The sequence below is a fragment of the Colossoma macropomum genome, unplaced genomic scaffold (assembly GCF_904425465.1).
Source record: "Colossoma macropomum unplaced genomic scaffold, Colossoma_macropomum, whole genome shotgun sequence".
NCBI classification, from domain to species: domain Eukaryota; kingdom Metazoa; phylum Chordata; class Actinopteri; order Characiformes; family Serrasalmidae; genus Colossoma; species Colossoma macropomum.
The window spans coordinates 29,646,149-29,662,811 of NW_023494793.1; the positions used below are offsets into that span (position 1 = coordinate 29,646,149).

General features: G+C 37.3%; 1 protein-coding gene across 1 annotated transcript in view; it reads left to right on the forward strand.

Moving 5' to 3' along the window:
• celsr3 (cadherin, EGF LAG seven-pass G-type receptor 3) overlaps nucleotides 1-16,663 on the forward strand; it is a 90,455-nt gene that overhangs the window by 14,658 nt on the left and 59,134 nt on the right. Inside the window, 2 exon segments of the mRNA XM_036579109.1 lie at nucleotides 5,149-5,486; nucleotides 6,783-7,071. Of these exon segments, the coding sequence (XP_036435002.1) occupies nucleotides 5,149-5,486; nucleotides 6,783-7,071 (627 nt within the window).

Consider the following 16,663-nt stretch of genomic DNA (forward strand, 5'->3'; position numbering starts at 1 on the left):
ACTAGTCCGCTTAGAGGCGCAGCTGTAGTATCACAGGCCCACCCAAATGAGGACAGAATATTTATTATGCCTCAATTTTTATAAGAATTAAATTTGATATGTTGTGGTCACTGTATTATGGCCAATCAAAATCTGCCAGGCTTTGCCTAACAGCTGTGGTTCAGCCATAGACTTAACTGCCTGCTCTGTTTATCCCTGTATGAGAAGCTATGCTGTCCAGAGAAGCAGAGTAACTTCTTGAGTTGCTCAGGTATGCAGCACACATGCTATCAAATAATATCACTATGGGAAAATGTAGCTAGCTAAAAGTTTATGAGTGCAATTAACAGATTAAGATTGTCAAATGCAAACCCTGTATTTCATTTTTGTTTGGACCACTCGTAATGTTTCTGGCTAAATCAGCATGCTTTAGTCTAATTCCAGTTTAGGCCACAGGCTCTGTAGTTATATTAATGTTTAGATGAGAAATTAAAGTTGTATTGTGTTACCTAGTCATACCTAACATACTACAACCAGCATGAGAAAATTTACTGTTAACCAGCATTTTGATTGGATAGCATCATGTAGCTAACTTTATTAAGAAATCAGCAGGTATATTAGACTGTATTTTGTCTCATTAACTGTATGAGTAGCTGCCTTTCCCATTAGCTGGGGTTTAGTACAGACAGCCTTTTGTAATGTATGTTTAATGTGTGCTTTTACAGTAATCAGTGAGGACAGAGATGCAGGAGAAACAAGCAAAGATTGATAGAATGGAGGGATGGGGAAGGAACAAATGAAAGGAAAAGGTGCATAACAGTTATGGATGGGTAAAAAGGAGCAGTGCTTTGGTTAAAAAAAAAAATTAAAGCAGAAATTTACGGTTGATGTAATACTCATATTCGGCAGTTATTTTATTTACTATGAAATGCAGGTCACATTTCTGCAAAATGTACCTCATTAAAATTTTGTTCCTGTATCTAACTGGCGTGAACTTACATACAAAAACAAAATCACTTTGGCGTGTAGATTTTGGTCTCAAATGACTTTTTTCTCATGCATGCTAAACGAAACCTTAGTAGAGCAGTGAGAAGACTTGGGAGACATAGACTACAGCAAATTAGACTGTCAGAGGTTGGGCCACCCCCCTTAATTTAAGGTGTGCCCCAGTAAAATCAGCGGTGTAGAAACATCCATGCACTTTGCAGAAAGTACTCTATCCCATATGAATCATGCTTTAAAACGCCTAAACACTGACCAGTTGCATTACTGAACCCCTCTGTTGGTGAAATGAATCTAGCTTGAGTAATGATTTCCTTGGCCATTAAAGCCAAGTCTGATTCTGAGTCTAAAGCCCAGACTGAAGTCAGTGAGTGCTGAAAAACTCCAGACTCTTTCTTGGACGTGGACATGGTTAACTGGCGTATTAATTCACTGTAATATCCATCCATAAAGGATCTGCTTTCTGTACCCTGGTGACACAAAGAGAGATTAAACAGATCTTTTCACTGCAGCGTGTGTCATCTGTGTGTGCCAGAACGTGCCGATATAATCACCGTGTCTAATATATGTATTATTTTACGTGATTAGCAGTGTTAATCTTTTCAATTACTCATTAGACATGGAGGTGTAGATTATGCAGGAAAATTACTGACTTTTTTCTAATTTCTCATTTTTAGAACCATCATTTCACTCTAAGATGTTGTCTGGAGGGGACAGAGGGTGTGTGGGTGAAAGAGACAGATAGCGTTGGAATTCTTTGTGTGTGACTGAAATGGATCCTTATTTGTGTTTTAGGGCACTAATTAGTGTCCAAATCCTAAAATATAATTCTAGGTTGTTTTTGAGGGCACAGCAATTTCCCACAATGTACTCATAATTTCCAGGGAACACCAAAGATCAGTACTGCAGCTGAATGTACAGTCATATGCAGAGACTTGATTGTGAAATGTTTCTTTATGTGAATCCTGGTGAATCCTGACGCAGGCTGATGAGAATGTGTGAGATGATTGATTCATGTATTTTACCTTTTACTAAAGTAAGTATTTCCCCTATTTAGCACAGTAATGATGAAGGAGTCCTAAAACGTTTCAGTCACAGTCGTAGTGTGTATTAGTGTGTGTTAGTGTGTGTACGTTTTAGTTCATTAGACGTGCGCATCAATTAGTGCACGTGAATGTGTGTCTGTGTGTGTTTGTGTGTGTGAGGGTCAGTAGGGAGTCAGCCCCCTGTAATCCTGTAATCAAACCAGCTGCCAACTCTCTCCTCCCCCACCTCTCCCATCTCTCTCTGTCTCTCTCATTTTCCCTCATTCTCTGTTGATCTCTCTCTCCTTCTCTCCTTCTCTCTATGTTGATCTCTCTCTCTCCTTCTCTCTCTGTTGAACTCTCTCTCTCTTCTATTCCTGTCTCTACTATTGCTGTTACATCATCTTTTTTGCTTTTCTCTTTTATCCTTCATGTCTCTTTAATTCCCCCCTTCTCTCTTCTACTGTCTCCTTTCCCTTCCTCCCTTGTTTTTTTATTCCTCCCCTCTTCTTAAATTTCTTAAATTTCTTGTGTTCTTCTTCTTCTTCTACTTCTTCTTCTTTTTCATCCTGTATTTCTTTTTTCTTTCTTTACTATTGTTCTGTTACAGGTTTTACATTAATCTTTCCTGCTTTCTCTTTTATCCTTCATCCATCTCTCTAATTCCTTTACTTTTCCTTTTCTTTATTTTACTATTTTCCTCCCCTCTTTTCCCATTTCTTCTTCTTCTTCTTCTTCTCTGTCAACATCTCCTCCTGTACTTACTGTTTTTCTCTTGCAGCTTTATCCCTCTATTCTTTCTTTCTTTACTGTTGTTCTGTTACAGGTTTTTAATGAATCTTTCTTGCTTTTTCTTCTATTCTTCATCCATCTATCTAATTCCCTTACTCTTCCATTCCTTTTTTCCTCCCCTTTTCTGCCATTTCTTCTTCTTCTTTCTTCTTCTTCTTCTTCTTGTTCTTCTTCTTCCTCTTCTTCTTCTTCTTTCTCTCTATTCCCAGGTCTTGCTGTCCTTAATGTTTTTCTCTTGCAGCTTCATCCCTCTATTCAACTGTTCTTTTCTTCTCTTCTTTTCCCTCCCTTTTTTGTCCTTTTTGTATTCTTCTCTTCCCCCCTCCCTCTCTCTCTCTCTCTCTTTCTCTCTTTCTCCCTCTCTCTTCATCAAAGGAGGAAGTAATCTCCTTAGTAAAGGAGAAAACCAGTGACATTAAAACACACTTCACGTTGCACGTTTTCCGCCCATATTCACCCAAATCTTCTCTGACATTAGCCTTGTTTGTTGCAGCATGGGTTTAAAAGTGTTCTTGATCACATAAAAACTGAAAGAAAACACGTTTTGACTTGCTAATTTCACCTCCAGAGGAATGCCTGGTATGGTTAGAAAGACTGGGGGTCTTTGGGTAATTTGGGTTAAGAATTCAAATGGGAAGATGCTGGCAGTTTGAAGAGCAGAGAGAGAGCGCTATCTGAAATCCTCTTTTATCACTGTGTGTTTGTAAGTGTGTGTGTGTGTGTGTGTGTGTGTGTGTGTGTGTCTATTATGAGGCATACTTATCAGCAGCATTGCACACACAAGTCTGTAAAGCCTGACATTTTGATCTAGCTAGTCTGTGTTTTAGGAGTGTAACGATACACAATGTTCACAATATCTCTCATGTTTTTTGCACCACGATACGATACATTTTCAATGCGGAAGAAAAAAAGCCAACATTGATGTTGATTGTATTTTTTTTTGGACTGAAAAACCTGCACAATGCACTTGACTGTTTTAAACCATGTGTTTAAGCTGAAACACTGTCATATTTTCCTATGAACACCATGAGAGAGTCATTACAGCTAGGCACTCTGTAAAACATGATTCAGTGTTTTAAATTTAAAAAGTAAGTAATATGGTATTCGTATTTATATTGTCACTGTCAGAACAAAACTTCATATGTATGTAAAATGTTGTTCTTCATTTTTTGAAAAAAACAGCTGCCCTTTACGATATGTTAGTGCATGTGGACATGAGGCCCAAATTATGTGGAATTAAATCTTTGGTAACACTTTATTTTAAGGTTTGCTTCTTAACGGTTACTAAAATATAAGCAAGCAGTTAATAATACCATAATAAATAAAAACATACCATTTGTACACAAGCTAAGAAATGTGTTCTAAAAGCATTTCTCAGATGTGCCAGTAAGATATTCTGTGAATTAGTTATTAACTGTTTACTATTAAGTTAAATGTTTAATCTTTCAGTTACAACAATACTTGTAATGGCTTATGTTAACACCTTATATAGAGGAATATGAAACATATTTATCTGAATTCTAAATGACCAAATGTGGTAGTTAATGCTAAATGTTCACGTTATTTTCAAATGTACTTATACATGTTTGCATACGATAAACAACCGACAAATACTTGTACAATGATTACATCGCTGTATCTGACAAAGCGTAAAAATAAAACGCATGAAGCACCACATCAAATGTGCTAAAGAAAACATTTGTAAGCTTTTAATGTTGGTCAAACACAGTTCATATAGCTTGTTTAGGAGAAATGGCCTAAAGCCATTTGTATAATCTGTTATGATGGTTGAAAGAGGAGCCTACGAATGTTTATGAACTGCTTAAAATAGTATGCAAATGATAAAAATAACCAGTTTGTTCCCAGGATAAACTACGTTTTTGCTTGATCTCAACTTCTAAACAGAGAGATAGAGCTAATTGTGGGCCATCAGGGACCCCCAGGACAGGTTTAGGAACCACTGATTTACATACATACATACATACATCATCTAAACCGCTTATCCTACTGGGTCACGGTGGGGTGCTGGAGCCTATCCCAGCTGTCATTGGGCGGAAGGCAGGCTACACCCTGGATAGGTCGCCAGTCCATCGCAGGGCTGATTTACATATCAAAGCAAATACAACAACAGTGTTATGAAATCATTTTATTAACCCGCTTATTATTTATTAACTACAGGAACTTAAATGTAAAATAATGGAGCTTTTTTTTTTCAGAGAAGAGAAGATTATGAGGTGGCTTTTTAAGCTCAGAATTAAAGGGTTAATGTGCATATTGTGCATTTACATTTAAGGGTTAAACAGGCATATTTAACAGCCCTGCTCTCTTGCTCTTTCTCCTCATTTCTCAGATGGAGTTCACAGCATCAGTGCGCAGTGTGTGTTGAGAGTGTTGATCATCACTGAGGACATGCTGAGCAGCAGTGTGACCGTCCGGCTCCAGAACATGTCCCAGGAGCACTTCCTGTCCCCGCTGCTCTCTCACTTCCTGGAGGGCGTGTCCTCGGTGCTATCGGTTGCCCCTGACGACGTGTTTGTTTTTAACATTCAGCCGGATGCGGAGGCAGAGCGCGTGTTGAATGTCAGTTTTTCGGCAGCGCTCCCGGGAGGACACTTCTTTCCCTCAGAGGCTTTGGAGGAGCAGCTCTACCTCAACAGACCCAGACTAAACATGCTCGCTCAGATGCAGGTAACTCACTAATACACTGAAATATTTAACTTTTTACCCACAATGCACTTTTTTCTGACATATACATAGTCCACAGTTAACAGATTTTAAATGCTTTGAAGACTAAAGTTTTTAGTTTGCAGTATATGATTATTTGTTCAGTGTAATTAATATGAATTATATATAAATGCATAAAGTATTACAATACTTAGTTTCACAATGAGTGAGATTTAGATATCATTTACATTCTGCATTCACAGGTTACATTTCATCAGTTACAATATACTTAAGAGTTTTTTTAAAGGGTACTTTTAATTATACTCATATATATTTACAATATTTTCCATATGTAAGAGATTGTCCTGTATATTTAATTTCCCGTCAGAATGATCATTGAGTACAAGTCATTCATTTTTCAGCATCAGGAAAAAAAGAAAACAAATATTTAATAGAAAATAACACAGAAGCCTCAACGGCTGAATACAATATCCAATATTTTTAACTTTATTACAACTTTGTTACAGCATTCTTTTCAGTAGATATGCTTTCAGTTTTTCAAAGAAATTTGAAGGAATATATGTTCATACTTCTTGTTAACACCTCTAAAGTTCAGTCTTAGAAGTTGGTTGCATTTTCTGCTTCTCACGATCCAAGAGGTCTGGACTCTGATGGGGTAGTTGTCCTCTCAGAGTGGAAGCATGGACAAGAACATTTGTGATTTTCCTCACAATCATTTGATTGATTTTTTAGATTTCAAGCCAGATCTCTTAAAGATGAAAGCTAATACTGTTTATCTGATGGTGACACTTTTGGTGGTCTTCTTGGTCTTGCATGTTGAGTCTCATTTTCTCTACATCTTTTAAATGTTTGTTAAGTTCAGTTTTGGAAACTCTTGTTTTTCAGTTGTTTTACTTTGACTTTCTTCTTCCTTATGTGAGTGGATTATCTCATATCTAATCTCCTCAGAAATTACTCCTGAGAAATGAATAAGGTGCACTTAGTGGCGTTTTGACTGAAAATTAAATAAATGAAAGGTGATCTCTGACTTTTGCACAGCACTGTATATGATGAAAGTTTTACATTAATTTCTTTGCTTTGTTATGGGTTTAATTGTATTATGTCAAAAACTAAAAAATCGGAGAGAAAAATGGAGATACAAGGTTTTGTTCCTACATATGTATAGATATGTATAGTAAGTTGTTTGTTGCTAGACTACAGTTGTAATTTCATTGTAGTAACAAGACTTCAGCACGGGTTTAGGTTATGAAATGGTGTTCAAACAAAACAACTGGCCTAATAAGACACTCCCACACACAGGTGCTGCCGTTTGACGATAACGTGTGTTTGCGCGAGCCTTGTCAGAACTACATGAAGTGCATCAGCGTCCTGCGCTTCAACAGCTCCGCCCCTTTTATCTCCTCCCCCTCCATGCTCTTCCGGCCGATCCACCCAATCGCGGGCCTGCGCTGCCGCTGCCCGCCCGGCTTCACTGGGGATTACTGCGAGATCGAGATTAATCTGTGCTACTCTAATCCCTGCCTGAACGGAGGAGTGTGTGCACGCAGGGAGGGAGGGTACACCTGCATCTGCAGAGAAGATTACACAGGTGAGGGAGTGTGAAAGAGAGAGCTTGTGTACGGGTGTGTGTGTGTGTGTGTGTGTGTGTGTGTGTGTGTGTGTGTGTACTGTGTAAGTGTGTGGTCTGTAGGGTAAAATACAACTTTCAGTAGTTAGGCCTGCCTGAAGCACTCCAGCAATTCTTCCTGAGATGCACATGGCAATACAGCAGAGAGAGAGAGAGAGAGAGAGTGAGAGTGAGAGAGACAGGAAGAACCAGGAGAGGGGATGATAATGAGGAGAAGGAGAAAACTTGAATAGCGAACAGCTGCAGAGAAGGAGATAAAGTTGTCTACTGCAGAACGCAGCCAGAGTCTATTCTTGCAACATACTGAGCACACTTTTATATTCCCATATTTCACTGCAGGCCAAAATTTTGAAATCAGGCAGTGATTTTTAAAGGTTTTAAAGTCACGAGAGGATGTGCATTACAATGACTGTACTACACATAAGGGGTGTTGTTAGACACATAGCAAAGCTTGTACAATGAGGACAAAACATGATAAAATACAGCAAGTGTTTTTTTTCTTCAAAGACAAAAGTTTTTAATCTAATGTGGGAAGCTATTTTGCAGAGATGTTGCTTATTAGCAATTATTTTTTCATCACAAATCACTACTACTACTGCTACTACTATTACTAATAAAACTAGGCTGGTCAGCTAGTAAAACTGCAGGTCTAAAGGTCTAAAGAAAGTCACTTGAATGGATAACACGCTCCTAATGTCTGTATTTCAGTCAGAAGTCACGTCAACCTAGGCTGAATCCCAAATGCCTTTTGTACTCCACAAGTAGTGTGCTAGCTATGGAGGTTTTACAATTCTTAACTTAGGAATTTTTAATGACTTATTTTTTAGCTATTTTATGCACTGTTGTGGTGAAGTATTTAAATTCCTACGTAGTGCGCTATGTAGGGAGTAGGGAGCCAATTGAGATTCAGCTCCAGTGTGAGAAGAGGGATGCTGATGGTTTGGTGCTATGTAAGACTCGCAGTGGCAATTTGATAACCAAAAAGTACTTAGAAAGTGAAGGTTTTTGCATTAAACAGTGCTGTGTTCTGATGTGTTCATTGTTAAATAAAATATAAACGCTCTCTGGCCCTCAGATTTGTTGACTTTTAGAACTACATTTCTTGTAGGAATACTTGTTTATGTTGATTATTAATAATAATAACAACATTATTATAAAATAACATTTTATAAAAGCAATAAGCCACTTGAGGCCGTGTGTTACTGTGATTTTATCACAAGGAAGGACTCCCTTCCCTGTGATAAAATCACAGTAACACACGGCCTCTCGTGGCTTATTGCTTGAATGTAGCACACGTAATGGAGTTCATCAAGGCATCAGTAGAATGTGAAAGTTTAAATCAGGTGGATCTGATTGGGGATCTAACAAAACCCTGCAGGGTGATGACCAGGAGAAAAACATACTGTATTACGAAGCAATTCTTTCTGTCAATTTCTATCATTATATGTTCATAAATGACGTCACTGTCATATCAAAACCTCATAACTCTATTTTTTCACTTCATCGTGTTTTACATTACATGAATATCCATCATATTTCATGATGGGCCAGTAGAAAAAACACCTATAAAAATGAAATCTTGTTACTGGAGTTTTAGTGTTACTTCTGGCCTGTACTCCAGTCCAGTGTAGTGGCATGTCTATCAGCCAGTGAGACTCTGTTCAGCTCTAAATCACTAAACGATTCTGGATTGAGAATGGAATGTCTTGTATCTGAAGATTAAGCTTCATGGCGGATCAGGAACATGGCCCGTGTTTTGATGGCTCCTCTGGTGAAGCAGCGGGCACTGTCAAGTCTTCAAAGGAGCTCAGTGAAAGATTACCAGAGTAGCAGAGATCATTCCTACAGATTCTACTGTTGTAATACAAGTAAAAGATAATGCAAGTTAAATTTCTTGTGAATGAATGGCTGAGCCTCTGTGATCACACTCTTCAGCTCCCTCTGGGTTCTTTTGGCAAAAAAAGTGCTACCATATCAGTCACATTGGGCTCAGTGTGGCCTGAGAGCCGCTAGAAACAGCCTTCAGCTACTGAGCTACATGGTGCTTGTTGATGCTCATTCAGTGTTTGCAATATATAATCACTGTCATATCAAAACCTCAAAACTCCATAATTGTTTGGATTTTATTATTTTTTTCACCATTTGAAAAAGCAGCTGCCCCTTACACTGCATGAGCATTTCATGACAAATGAATCAATACAAATGGTTCAAAATAATGAAGAATAAAATATTATCATGGGTCATTCTCCATTTGGAGGGGAAACCATATCACAAAGGTTGCAGGGCTTAAAAAGAGGCTTAAAATATTCGGCACAGCTCCAAAAGTGGGTAGGTACATTTATACATTTGACCTAAGATTAAATAATACATTTCCCTTATGATTCTCTGATTTTTCTTTTTTTATCCTGTTTTATAGTCGCTCTGTGTATGTAAAAAAGCTTGTCACAAAACCAGTTTTCAACATTTGAGAGACCATTTAAAATAATATTTTTAGAGGTTTAACTTAGGAATTTGTATAAAACAGATTCATGTTTACTTTTCATCTCATTAATATTATACTACATGTAAAAAAATATGTATTTTATTTAAAAAATTCATTTGTCACAGAGATTTTGGTCACTGGTGTTATCAGGACTCTTATGTTACATTTTAACACAGTATTTTCTGCTCTATTAAACTGCTTCTTTGACACTTGTGTGTGTCACCACTGTTTTGTGGTGACTTTTGTCAAAATAATGCCGTATATCATTTCTATTACTGATTTTAAATAGTTGCACAAGGTCAGCTGACCACCAATGAGTCAGCCAATTTACAAAATCCTCAGTTTAACCAAAATGTCACTGGTGTCACAGTCACTGGTGTGACATCATATTCATATGATTCATATTCAGTGCCTGTAAAATATGTTTGGAATTAAGCTCTCCTTTCTGCATATATGATAAAAGGAGATATTAATGGACATATTAAGATTATTTAGTTTTGAGGTGAAAGAAAAAGATTTTTTCAAATGGGGAATGACCCTTATATTAACATACTAAACCTCAGAAAGCTGCCAAAACAGTGTAACTTATTACAAATGCAAAATCAACACCAATGAATAAATAGATTTTCTATGTAAAAACAGTGTCACTGTCATAAGAAAAACAAATTTCACGCTCTTATTACATTCTTAACATCTGTTGATGTAACGTATAAAAACATGACCAGTCATTATAACATGTAAATCTGCTGTTTTCAAATGGTTAATAATAATAATAATAATAATAATAATTTTAATAATAATAAATGAAAATACAGTTTTACGAGGTTGCCTTGTAACAGAGGCGGAATCTTGTGCAAGTTCTTTAATAAAACCAGTATCAAGCACCTCTGAAACACAAGTCTAATATTAATTCTCCTTTTGCAAAGCAGATTATTGACAAAATTGTATTATTTGAAAAGCAATAATGTTGCGTGGCATGTTATTCCCAAAGAGCCTGGAGGAAAAAAAACATTCATTCAGCTAGATACAGGGCTATAGTGACTATAACGAGTGTGAGGAAATATATGAAATGCAGCTTCCTGGAGTGATGCAAAACACAGAGGAATGGAGTGTGTTTGAGAGGGGGACGGAGAGATGGAGAGATGCACATAGAGGGGGAGGAGGAGAAGCAGAAGGAGAGAGGAGGGAAAGAGCAAATTAAAGGAGAAGTAATAAAATAGAAAGGGTGGGCACAGAGTAGGTGTTGTAGAGGAGGGGGAGAGAGGGAATAAGAGCCAGTGAGATTAATGAGAGAGAGAGAGAAAAACAGAGACAGAGCATCTGAATTGGCCAAATACACTTGCATGTATGAGGAATTAGCTTACATTAATATATCATACACAATATAAATAATAAACAAATAGATACAATAAAGCAATAAGCCATGAGAGGCCGTACGATCAAAGATCAAAAATTGAGTCTTTGCAATGAAAAGCTGTATATGTTCCATATGTTGTAAAAATCATATAAGTATGGTGTGGCATTGTTTGTATTTAAAATAAAGGGGTCACTAAAATGTAAATAAAGCATAGTTTCACTTTGTAATGTAAAAAATGTACAAAATAAAATAGAAAACAAAAAATAACAGATAATCCAGGAAACAGGGTGGGATGGTTAATATGCTGTTTATCATTGGAGGTGCTCCATAAACAACATAATTGTTTTTTTTTAAATAACTTTTAACTTAATTAAACTTAATTAGTATTGAATTCAGTTGTCATTTGCAATCAAATTAGTATTTACTGAATATTTTACAGTAGTGAAAAAATGGCTCAGCCAATCAGACATTAGAGCTGGAATGATCTGTTTTATTAATATAATAAGCCATTAGAGGCTGTGATTTTATCATAGTTTGTCATGATTTCATACTCCGCTTTACAATGTGCCTTAAAACAGCCCTTACCTATAGAAAATCACTGCACTTAAAGTGGCATATTGCATTTATAAAATGGCAACGATATAATATATTCTAAAATACACAAATTTTAATAATTATGCTTCAATAATCATAGCAATTATAATAAACACCTTTCCACTAACAAATATAGTTTGTTTATAGTATGCGATTGTTGCCAAGCAACCATATATAGATTACTAAAGGAGTAACTATCATTAGCTGCGTTCCAAACCCTAGGCTCCAGCCGAGGTAGTGCGGGTCCCCGGTAGGACTGTCCTATGAAAACTCCTCCTTAGTAGCCTATTGGTCACACAAATGGAACAGTCCTAACGAGGCTGCGTGGTGACGTCACCAGAGTGGCGCGAAACTCGTGAGGGAGCTGGTGAGAGAAAATGGAGCCCACTGCATTGTGTTTGTTGCTTTTTCATTTCTTCACAAAAATGAAGGCGATGTTCTTATGTAGTACGATAAACTACATATATACAAATACTTCTAAATAAAATACGATAAATGGATGATATACATGATATATGGACGAAAGCTTTAATTAATCAGTCATTTTACACTTCATAAGGTAACGAAGACAAATTCAAGGACGTAAACAACTTACATTATAAAACAAGCTTTGCTCCAACGGCCTTGTTTTCCATCATTTTCGTGGTGCTGTTTTTTTTTCTTTTGTATTGTTCATGCGCAGAGAACTGTGGGTAACCAAAGGCCTGAAAGGATACATCTGATGCATCCTTGAAATCACTCAGAATGTAGGCTGCATTCCTAGGCTGTATATGAAGGATCTGCTATGACATAGCGGCTGAGAAATGCAGCCTACCTTAGCTGCAGCCTAGGCTCTGGAACACAGCTTTTTTATATGATGTCATTTCATTAATGTTTTAATTTTCATTTTCCAATAGCCATTTTATTACATAAACCTTTGCCTTATAATGAGTTTTTCCTTACCAAACTACAACTGCAACAGTACATGCTCGACTCTGCTAGCGATTCTGTGCAATTTCCTGTGTTGTGTTAGCAGCACTTTATTATGTTATCTATCTTTTAGCTGGTTCAGCTTGCTATCTTTTGGTTTTTAAGAAATTAGCTTGTCAGCCCCCCAGTTTAAACACTTTAAACGAACCCAGGTCCCTACTTCGTCTTTCAGTTTACCTGGCGGTAATGGTTTTTAGTGACTTCTTCTTGTTGTGGTGAGGCAGTTATAGTTGTGTGTATAACAAATATTTTACCATGGCTTTGAACACAGCTCAGCCAATCAGGGTCTAGGATCAGAACTATCAGTTATATGCAAATAAATACAATAAGAGAGAGAGAGAGAGAGAGAGAGAGAGAGAGAGAGAGAGAGAAAGAGAGAGAGAAGATACTGAGAGGATAATGTAGAAGAAAAGAATAGAGTGAAGAGGAAAGACATTGAAAGAGAGAGAGAAATAGAGATGGAAATGATATGCAGTGAAAGAGAGGGGGAGGAAAGGAGGAAAGAGAGTGAATACAGATATAGAGAGAGAGGGAAAGGAAAAGAAGGAGAGAGAGAGAGGGAGAAGGAGGAGGCAAGGTGGGGGCAGATGGGGTTCCCCTGAGGGTCGAACCATGTGTGAGAGAAGCGGGGGGAGGGTGTTTAGCCTGTGGGGGGAGCTGAGACTTTGATGAATTAAACATCCCCTGAAAGAGGGAGAGAGAATACATTACAAAACACACGCGCCACAGGGATGCGGGGGATAGGTCGAGAGAGAGAGAGAGAGAGAAACAAAGTGAGCATGAAGAGGAAGAGTGAACCAGCGGAAGAGAAAGAGAGATGAGATAGAAAAAGTGTCATCGCTGTCGTAAGAAAATTTGTAACTTGTGTTGGACAATATTGCTCAGACCCAGTATCACAAAATCTTGCAGTATCAGATTTTTAAAGGGCCCATATCATATCAGCCTAAGTTCTCCTCACTTTTCACAATATTTTTTTTGTGTTTCTAACTGTTCTGTTCACATACTGTTCACTTTTTTTTTATGTGCTGTCACCAAACCCACTGTATTTATATTAATGCACCTACAGCAGCTCAGTCCCGCCCATTCACACTGAAGTTACAAGAAGTCCAAACTGCTTTTTCGATTAAGCACAACACAGGAAAAAAGAGGCCGTTTACATGTATCTGTCTTAAAGACACAGGAACAAAAAACAGCCTGTTTAATTCTAAGGGATAAGGAGAAGTTGGAAAATCATCATGTAAAATAAAATAAATCTGTTTGGATGTGCAAGTGTTATTATAGGCCCTCAGGGATGAAAACAAAATACAAGAAAAATGTAGGCTGGACTGTCATTTTTGTGTGTATTTCTACTGAGTAACAATGGGACAGTTATTGTATAGAATGATCAGTGATTTATATGTATAGCATTCCATTGCAAAATGCATTATAGACCACTTTCAAGAATTTTCTTTTTTCTCATGATAAAAGCAAATATATTGTTTGCCAAAGTTTGCAGAAAAAGTTTTATGCACACAAGTGAGAAAGTGTATAAGTATTAAGTCTACATATAGACATAAGTACATCAGAGAGAGAGAGAGAGAGAGAGAGTGTGTGTGTGTGTGTGTGTGTAAGAAAGAGAAGCTCATCGCTTGTATTTGTTTGCCTAACACAGAACACAGAGACAGTATGTGGTTCATCCACATGTGCCACAGCTTGATGTTATATAAAATGTGTATTTGTGTGTGTGTGTGTGTGTGTGTGTGTTTGTGAGTGTGTGTGTGTGAGTGTGTGTGTGTGTGTGTGTATGTGGTGAATTTGCATATGGTGCACTTGTGAGAATCCATATCTCAGAGTTTGAAGCTGTTTGAAAGAGTGTGTTTGTGTGCATTGCATGAACATCAGTATGAGTGGAAATGGATGAGTTTTCAGTATTTCATAGGAACACAGTTTGACATTTCAAAGTATGTGTGTGTGTGTGTGTGTGTGCGTTAGATACATTTTTAAATGTATGTGTGTACACCTCACTTACATAAGTGGTGGGGCAAAAATTTTTGTTTCGGGAAAATAAATAAATAAAAAAATTAAAATAAGACTGCTAGACAACTAGGCCACTGACTTAAACTAACTTTCAGCACTACGTACAGTGTATGTCATGCCATTAACACATCCCAGTAAACCTATAAAGTTATTCATAAACAGTGTCAGTGTTTGTTTTGACCCTGTGTGCTTCATGGGCTTAAGCTCAGATAGCAAACTTCGCTTGCTAACATCTATGAAAAACATCCATTCTTACTTTAGCAAGGTAGCAGTGAGAAATACTGAAACTGACATATGGTAAAATTAACACAATGTAGTAAAATAAGCTGTGATTAAGTGAGCTGTCGCAGTCCTCTTTCACTAAATTAAAATTGGATTACCTGTTTGGAAAATGTCCCACACCCCCAGCTGAAATGGAGATTTTAATGGGTTCTGCCACTGAGCTTGACTGCTCGTGCCACTAGGAGAGCTGAGATCATTTTTTGTGATGCACACATTCTGAGCATTCTGATTCAAAAAATTATGGGGCATAACCCCAAGCCTCAGTTTTCTCAAAACGAAAAGAGCAGAAAAATTGCCTTTTGGCTACTAAGGTTGCACTAAATAACTAAGGTTAAGGGTTAGGGTTGGGTGTAGGTGTAGTATTACTTAGTTACAGTAATACAAAAATCAATAGAACCAAAGGAAGTCCTCTTAAGTATAGCAAGACAAGCATGTGTGTGTGTGTGAAATATTTTCTGCTTTAATCTTAGAAGTGCAGAGTCATTGTTGTTATTATACATTCAACTTGCATCACATAGTTACATAAATGTAATTACTTGATTAATTATAGTGAGTTAAATAATTATAACATTCTGTATCAACAAGCACTTCTGTTATTGTTCATTTCGTTTTAAGGTCATAGACAAATTGTAAATTATTTTTTTTTTCTTTCCACAAAAAAAATAGTCTAAACCAACGGTAACTTTTCTTCGCATTCAAACATGCTGTTCTGATGGCGTGGTCTGATTGGTTGAGAAGCGCTCTACCTGTGCTGTCATTTATCATAACAGAATATTTTTTTCACACTCATACCTGCAACCGAATCACAGCTATGATGTTGTTCGTGATACCGAAACCTTAAATATCACCTCTTCTACTTATAAATACAAACTGTGGTTCAGAATCTGCACTTCCAACAAGCTGTCTCTGTTTGCTGTAAACAGAGCTACGAGTGAAAATAAATAACCCCTTAACACCCCAAGTGTATTACTGTAACCTGGGGCTGAGGCAGGTTGCAAATGCAAAGTGACTTTACTAGGGGCATTCAGATCCTCATGGTCATAGCAGGCAGGGGTCAACATACAGGTAGGCAGGAAAAGATGCAGATCCATACTCAAAATTAGAAAGAAAAGCAAGGGTCAAAACCATTGAAATCCAACACAATAAAGAGGCTCAGAGCTCAGGTAAAGTACATGTATGTATACTCTTACTCTGATTTCTTTCTTATTTCTCAGTCTGTGCATGTGTGAAACCAGAAATAAGCAGCATTGCCGTGAGATGGCAGCAAAACACTTTTGGAGCGATGATGAATCCAACTACGTGCTGGATGAAATTAAATATTTAAATATTCTTTATTTTCTAGATGCTGTATGTTCATATTTTCAGGTAAAGTGGTGCAATGTTTTTTTAAAAAAAAGCGTTTTACGTTATGTTTACGTCACGTCTTCTTCTGTGAGTGGTTGCAAAGCAGAAATCTGAGTACTGTCTGACTCATGTAGACCCGGAGTTTCCCCATTATCTGATAACTCAAGTGCATATAAACACATTGATCGGATTACTGACAAAATCTGATGTTCTGCAGTTATCGGATTATTACGTGCCTGTAAATACACTCACTGTTTTTAAAGGTATTTTGTGACACTGCGGATTCTTTTGGGTTTATTCCAGCTCATCAGAACAAAATATCGAGGTATCATGTATTGTAAACAGTCTTGAAGTATCATGATGTTACACTTCAGCCATTCCGCCCAGCCCTTCTTTGAAGGTTGAGTTTTAACCTTGTGAGAGGTGTGAGTGAGTGCGTGTGCAGTCAGTGTGTGTTTGGCGTGTGGGTAAAGTAAAATCCATTTTTATTGCGCAGGTAAATGCTTTTG